At 40.9% G+C, this 7,917-nt stretch overlaps 1 protein-coding gene across 1 annotated transcript; it reads right to left on the reverse strand.

The window, feature by feature from the left end:
• Positions 1-2,262: 2,262 nt before the first annotated feature.
• LOC139284668 (hydroxycarboxylic acid receptor 2-like) lies at positions 2,263-3,237 on the reverse strand. The gene has a single exon (XM_070905019.1). The coding sequence runs from the start codon at positions 3,235-3,237 to the stop codon at positions 2,263-2,265; it is 975 nt and encodes a 324-aa protein (XP_070761120.1).
• Positions 3,238-7,917: the final 4,680 nt, after the last annotated feature.

Genomic DNA, 7,917 nt, shown 5'->3' on the forward strand with positions numbered 1-7,917 from the left:
GATGAAAGAGAGAGAAGGCTCTTCCCGATGGTCCACACCAGGCTTTTCCTTTCGCCATCCGACATGACTACTTCTTCCCTATCCCTCACATATGGCCACACAGTCCAGAACTCAAAGTCACAGTCTCTGTTCTCAGTAGATGGTCAGTTACGGATACAACCCTTGCTCAGTTCTTCATCAGTCGTACACGCTCTTGTTGCACGTCACAGACTGAAGTGTCAGCTCCTCATTGGTCCTAGGTTTCAACAGTCACTGGATCAGCTCCCATACAGCCGGTGGTGCTGATCCCGGACGAGCCCCAAAAAATCTGTTACAGGTATCAGCTGGTACCGAAGGAACACATAATGGATCCTGCAAACAGGAGAAAGAAATGAAACAGGGCAACTTTGCTTCTGTTAGTTTAGTCAAGCCTCAAAGCCGTAAAGCGACTTTCCCGACGTAAAGTCGTCCCAGAGCAAAGTCAAATGTCACACTGCCCCCTGCTGGCTACACGGTGGAACATACACAGTGTATACACTGCGGAAACATTACATTGATACAAATAAAACACAATATATTAACACAAATGTGATCACACATTGGTGGGTGTCACACTATCATGAAGTCTCTCACCTAGATTAAATCAAGCCAAGTGTATAGGCCTAAAAAGTGGCATTTCATAAGAAGTGACTGATGCAAAAAGCATATCAGATAGAGGGGGGGCACTTCTCTTTCAAATTCACTTTAATTTCTTAGAAGTCCCTTGTTTTTGTCTTCGATGTCTTGAAATGATACAATTTACAAATCAAAGACCAGCCCAAAATTACGTTTTTGAAACCACGTTTGGGTTCAAATTAGGAATTGGGTTTTACAGTGCATGCCATCCACAAATGTCTGCATTGTAAGGCCTTAGATTTATTAGTAGCCTTACTGCTAGAGGGTGAAAAATACTCATTGCTGAATAGCTTCTCTGTAATTATTGCAACATATTTTTTATGTGTTACTAAGTCACACCAAACTTCCCTTTGTGTTTATAATAAATGAAGAGCATGTATAGCTATGTAATTCATATTGTGCCAGTATATAAACTGAGTGGAATATCATACAAATTAGTTTTCATGTATGCAAAATGTAAAAAAAAAACCTGCCAATAGTATTGCTTAAATGTGCATCAGATATATGATTCAAGTATTTCTGTATCAATCCATTATTTACACACAAGGTTAATGTGGAGTGTGTAGATCAACAATGCAAGCAGTGCATGTATATATAGTTAATGTGCTCTGGATGTGTTCAAGGTGCGAACCCAAAAGAAGATGATGCAAGGGAGACAAGAGTGAACACGTGGGCGAGCTTTTATAGCCTAAGGACCCAGGTGAGCTTAATCAGCTGATGACCCTCCCATATCAATTGCCTGGTTAGCCAGAACAGCCTACAAGACAGTGGGATGGGCACCAACTCATGCATTTTTTTATCAGATATGTAAGATCCAAGTTCTTTTTGACCTGACTACTGCACATTTTAATAATGTGCCTGTGTTTATTTGATTTAAGGTGCTCAATTATTGTAGTGACTTCTATGTATTTAGATGTATTAGAGCTTGCATGCACTTGACATGTCAAATAAAATAATCCAGGAAAACAAGCCACAGCTCTATGATGACGATACAAATCTTTATTACATGTTCCAACAGTGAGGACATTGCATTTCATTTTTTGAACCTGTAAAATTACCTTCACATCTCATTAATATGACTCATAATCATTATAATCATAGATCACCTGATATGAGAAAGCTATGAGACAGTGTGGTATTTTTATCATATTTTTCCCCCCATAATTATGGTATAGTTTTCTCATAATTACAAGAAGAGGTTTTAGTCATATGAAGTAATAAGTTTGAAAAAACAACCACAAAACTGTGTATGCTAGGGTTAGGGTTAGTGAGATTAGAGAGTGCAGGTGTTTGGACAGTTGGACAAAATATTAAGTACATAAATTATGTCACAGTTTTACAATAGCATATGTTTAGCAAAAGAAATACTAAGAAAAGTGCAGTCATTATAGAGGTATAGAAGTTAAAAAAAAAAAAAAAACTTAGTTTTGCAATTCACGTTTTTTGTGTAAGTGCAGCCAATATCTACTGGATAACTACTGTATAAGAGAAGTAAAAATAACATCTTGTTGGCTGTAGCACTTACATGACAACTTTGGGAGAAACATGTCACTTTTAATCAAAATATTAGCATCAATCTCAATGGTTTCCTTGATTTTGGCTTTGTGGTCACAGCTGGCTGAGCGACTGGGAGCCTGATTCTCGAGTTTTCTTCTCCGTGCTTTCAACAGTGTTTACTAGGGACAGATGAAGAGCTTTCCTGCAGATGTTCTTGAAGGCAGGGCTGGAGAAGTAGTAGACCACAGGATCCAGCATGCTGTTGAGATAGGTCAGGCTGATGGTGATGTAAAATGCAGTGGTCAGGTCTTCCAGGGCAGGACACACTTGAGATTTGGGGAGGGTGCTGGCTGCTTCTAAGGTCTTGATCCAAATCATCAACTGCATGATGTTGCTCGGGAGGAAGGATATGATGAAGAGCACCGCCACCACTACGATGAAGCACAGAGCCTTCTTAATCTTTGCATGCTTGGCCAACGGTCTCCCTCTTAGGTGGCAAATAATGTTGATTGTGCAGTAGAGAATCACAAGCAGAGGCACATAGAAGGAAAAGATAAACTCAAACTTATGCCAAGTAAGATTTTGGTGGGGTTCAGTCTCAATCATGAAGCTCTCACAGTAGGTTGTGTTGATGTGTTTCAAGTTGAAGACATGAGCTGTCATTGAGATGGTGAGCAACCATAGTGCAAGTGCTCCACACATGGCTTTTGAGACACTCAAAGAGTTGATGGGATGATGGGGATGCACCACACGCATGTATCTGTCCACAGCGATAGCCATCAAGAAGAGTGTACTTCCGCTGCGGTTCATTGCCAACATGAAGAGGCAGATGTTGCAGAGAGCGTCCCCAAACATCCAGTTGATTTCAGAGATGTAGTAGCTGGCACGGAAAGGCAAAGCAACGTTGAGCAGAAAATCAGCCATTGCCAGGTTGAAAAGTAACACTGTACTGCTCTTCCAGGGTTTCAGGTAGAAGCAGAAGATCCAGAGAGCAAAACCATTTCCAAGGACTCCCACAACAAACTCTGTCACCAACAGTGGAGGGAGCACACTGATCAACAGAGTCCCATTGAAGTTGCATTTCATGTTGAGTTACTGTGCTGCCTTGCTGGCTGCAGATCAAAGAAACAACCCCTTGAGAATTGTCCACTCTTTATAAGGAAACATCTAGACAAAAAAAAAAAAAAAAAGTGGTTGTGGTTTTGACTTTTACAGGAAGCCCATGGGTTCTGCTTTTCATCAAATGTGAACACACAAAATGAGTTATCTCTATTGCCCAGAGATGTTAGATTTCTCTAGAAAGCCACAAAATTTGCGCAAGTACATCAGAGGGACCAACAGGTAATGAACATTATCAGAATCAGAAACTGTTTATTGCCAAGTAACATACATTACAAGGAATTTTCCGTAGTCTGATGATGCTTTAACATATTATCTGACAGACAACATGTAAAAATATAAAGGTACATTTTTTAAATTGAAAAAGTTGAGTATTTACAGGTAGAAGAATAAGACAAGATAAATAATATACAAAAATACAATAATAATAACAACAGACAGTGCAGTTGGCAGTAGAGTGACCAAATAAAGTGTCCAGTAGGGGGAGGGACAGGGGCGGTGTACGTTAATATAACGTATAACAGACCTGTTGGCTCTGTAGGTGAACTGCAGAGGGTCAGTGATGGATTTGAGGTGGGACAAAACCAGGCGTTCAAATGATTTCATGACCACAGAGGTCAGGGCGATGGGTCTGTAGTCATTTAATGCTGTGGACCCTGGCTTTTTGGGGACGGGGATGATGGTGGAGGCCTTGAAGCAGGCTGGTATGTGACATGTCTCCAGTGAGGTGTTGAAGATGTCTGTGAACACTGGAGACAGCTGATCGGTGCAGCGCTTCAGGCAGGATGGGGAGATGGAGTCTGGTCTCTTTCAAGGACAGACCGAAGTGTCAATGTTGGGGGGGGGGGGCACTGTAGGGGGCAGCTGTGGTGGTAAGAGGTGTGATGAGGGGGTTGGGGCTGTTGGGCTGGAGCTGGTGGGTGATGGTGTGGGGGATGGTGTCAGGACTGTCCCATTGTCTTTCAAAGCGACAGTAGAAGTTGTTGAGGCTGTTGGCGAGGCGTCGGCCGTTAGCAGAGTTGGGGGCTCTTGGCTTGTAGTTGGTGATCTGCCTGAGCCCCCTCCACACAGAAGCAGAGTCATTGGAGGAGAACTGGTTTTGTAGTCTCTCTGAGTACAGTCGTTTAGCTTCCCTCACTCGCTAAACTTGTACTTGGCTTCCTTAAACTCTGCTCTGTTACCACTCTTAAACGAGGACATTAACTAAGGAGTCCGGGTTGGTCCACTCCGTTTCCAGTATCTGGTCGGCGAGTGCGCGCTGTGCGTCCTGCACTTTGGCCTCCGGTGGAATGTAAACACCGACCAGAATGAATGAAGCGAACTCACGGGGGGAGTAGTAGGGTTGTCCAACTAACACATTAATCAATTGTACTCCTTGTTTCAATTATAAACATTATAAACTCTTCTGAGAAACTCACAAACTGGAAAGTATGTAGATTATCTGTTCTGACTTTTAGACTCTTCACCTTTTCTACATTTTGCTGTTATAGAAGTAATTTGAAATGTATACATTTTCTTATTTGTATAAAACCCAGTTATAACTAACAGAACATTTTTACTTTTTACTCATTAAAAAAAAAAAAACTCTTTGCTGATTAAAACAGTTTTTGAAGGGTCTTGATCGGGAAACCCACCAGCTATTTAAAGAGCGTTACAGTTGATGGAATGTGAGAAATTGCAGAACATAGGTGAGAAAAGGATCAGATTCTACTCATTGTAGCATGCAAAGAGCTGCAACAATGAAAAATACCTCACCTCCAACTACAGTGAAGCCTGGTGGTTGTGGCAGCAGCAACATGCTGTGATGATGCATCCTAGAAAAAAATACTGGGAGGCTGCTCAGGATCGAGGGAACAATGAACCAAGCATCTAGCCTAAGAAGAATTGAATAAAGGGTCTGAATATATCAATCTGACATCATTTGTACAGATAGGTTTGGTATTGAAATGGCCAATAGCTGTCCACTGCAGTGAAAATGTAGCCTGCTTCCACACTTCAGAACCAACACTCACAATGCAGATTTATTCAGCGATTCAAATAGAGCAAATGAAATGAATGATCAGGCAAGTGAAAGTGTGAAAAGCATTCACATTAATCTGCACAAACTAATCTTTCACACACCTTTCATGAAATGCATGAATTAAGTCATTTACAGCCTTCCAAAGATTAGAGTGTGCATTTATATTATTCCCATTTTTATATTTTATACATTAACTATACTATAAGTTATGTCCCTCTCTCTCTCCTCTATGTGTGCAGCTCAGTTTGTCCTTCAGAGTGTAAGGCATTAAAACAAGTGTCACACAAAAGGTGTGAGGTTCTTTAGTACCAGCACTACAAATGTAATTCCACTGTTAAAAAATGAAGGCAGTGTGCAGTTTAAAATGTTTTATTCAAATACTAAAAACTATACTAAAAATACTTAAAGGAGCACGATAAAACAAATATTAAGAAGGGATTGCAATCCTCAATTAAAACGTTCAACAGTCCAATGTTCAGGGGGGCTCAAAAGTCCAACCACTTATATCTGTAGGAGGGGGGGCATGCAAGGGGGCTCCTGCGTTTGTTTCCTTTACTTATTGTTTCATACGCGTTGAACCAAGTCTTTTCCCGAGTCCCTGGCTCGTCCTCGCCGTCCTGCCTCTTGTCCTGGGCTCTCGCTCTCTCTGTCCGCCCACGTACCGTCCTGAAAGGTCCAAAACCGTTGTGTGTCTCCCCCCCGTGCCAGGCTTCCTCTCCCTTTCTCTCTGTCGCGCACCTGTTTTTAATCAGTCTGAGCACCCAGTCCTCTCTGCTCGTTTTGCACTTGGGTGTGTCCCTCATCAGTCTCAGGTGTGTCTCATTCACCTTGATCCTCAGTCCATAATTAAAACCAGTAAAACCAATATAAAACAATCAATGCAATAAAATCAAACATGCAATCAAAACCAAAGTAAAACCAATTAAAACAGGATCAAGTGATTAAAAACACATCTAGGTCCAACTGTGACACAAGCATCCTCCCTTCTTCTGTCTTTTCTCTCCAAAAGAGAAATAAGAAAACTGTCTCTGCAGGACGGATAAGACAGCCAGGTGTACTCATTGGGAGTTCTTGTATTGTTTGAAGACAAAGGGTCTTTTGCTAAACCACTTCTTTTCTATCATTGATCTGTACATAAAACGTGAGTGTTACTTCATTCTGTGGTCATTTGTCTTATGAAGGTATGAGTCCCATATGCATATGAGAAACCGTAGTTTCTACAACAGTGTGGCCATTGTTCTGTCCATCAGGTGTCTTCTCCATTATGACAAAAATGTAAAATAATGTCTTAATAAAATCGGACTATTTCATTTTCCTGCTTTGGCAGAACAGGGAAGTAAACATATGGATGACTTTGACAATCAAATTAGTGGATGTATTGTATGTGCATGTGTGTACAAATGTAGGTTTCTGTTGGTGCACACATGCATTAATGTCTGTGTATGTATTTGGATATGTTTCTGTGCAGGTGTGTGCCAGTGATGTTTGAAAAAACACACATTTATGTATATGAAGTTTACAATATTTCTTCTGGTGTGAGGATTTTGAAGATGAGGATGTGTGTGAGGATGGTGTAAGTTTTTCAATATGTATTAAGTGAACTGTGCATCTACATGTAAATCATGGGAATTTATCTGTTTACATTTTTAATAAAGAAATAACCACAAAAAAAGAAGAGTAGCTGTTTTAACATGTGATTTGACTAATATTTGATGCTATTTGGAGAATGCTTTAGACATATGAGGAAGGAAACAGGTTGTGTATTGTCCTTCCTCATATTTCTAAAGTTTTTTGTTGTGTGGTTTGTGTTATGATAAAATTTGGAATGTTTTTTTTTCCCCAGTTGTAATTAACAGTGTAAATTAATTGTGTTGAATGGGCCAATCGTGTGTGAAGAATGAACTGGTTCATTCATAAACATTATTTAATAATCAGAGGCTGAAATGGGTTATGAGGGAGCTCTCAGTCACAGTTTGTGAACCTCTACTGCTGTCTAGTGGATGACATTTGAAAATGCTGCTTTTGCCATATGTTCTGGAGACTGCGTCATGTGAAGCATGTTTCCCTGATCATTCCTCTTAAAGTGAGCATAAGGGAAGTTGTGGGGTGGTATTTAAGAGACATCAGTCACTTTTCACATGCCATTGCTGTCACTCAGTAACTTATCCATAGATGTGAGTTGGGCCTTGCCAGTTCACAGACAGGTTGAGACTGTGTGTGCAGTGTTGCAGTGCAGAAAAATGTGAGAGAGCCAGTTTGGCCTGCAGGGCAAACACGTCCTTTTGTTCCCTTCTCCTGTTGTCCCATCCGCCCTTGCGTTTCCTTCACCTGCATACTTGGGAACAAAACATCATGGTCGCTGCTCCACCCGGCGCAAAGAACATGAAATTCCAGTCTTTCAACCTTGAAGAGGACTGAAATGTAGACAGAGCCTAGAATTTACATAAGAAACTGGAGTGTTAGTTTTCTTATTCCAGTCTGCTGTTAAACAGTTACTCTTGGTGAGGGGCTGAAGAACTGCACATGTAGGGAAGTAGGGGAACAATAGAACTGATAGCTTGCAGACTTAACACGGTGGGCACAAAGAAAAACTTTTCGAATGTACAACTGTTAACTTTGTGTGTTGA

This window comes from Enoplosus armatus, chromosome 4, assembly GCF_043641665.1.
Source record: "Enoplosus armatus isolate fEnoArm2 chromosome 4, fEnoArm2.hap1, whole genome shotgun sequence".
Lineage (NCBI taxonomy): Eukaryota > Metazoa > Chordata > Actinopteri > Centrarchiformes > Enoplosidae > Enoplosus > Enoplosus armatus.

Bases quoted from the DNA above. Each gene is read 5' to 3' on its own strand.
- LOC139284668 (XM_070905019.1), bottom strand. From the start codon at position 3,237: ATGAAATGCAACTTCAATGGGACTCTGTTGATCAGTGTGCTCCCTCCA.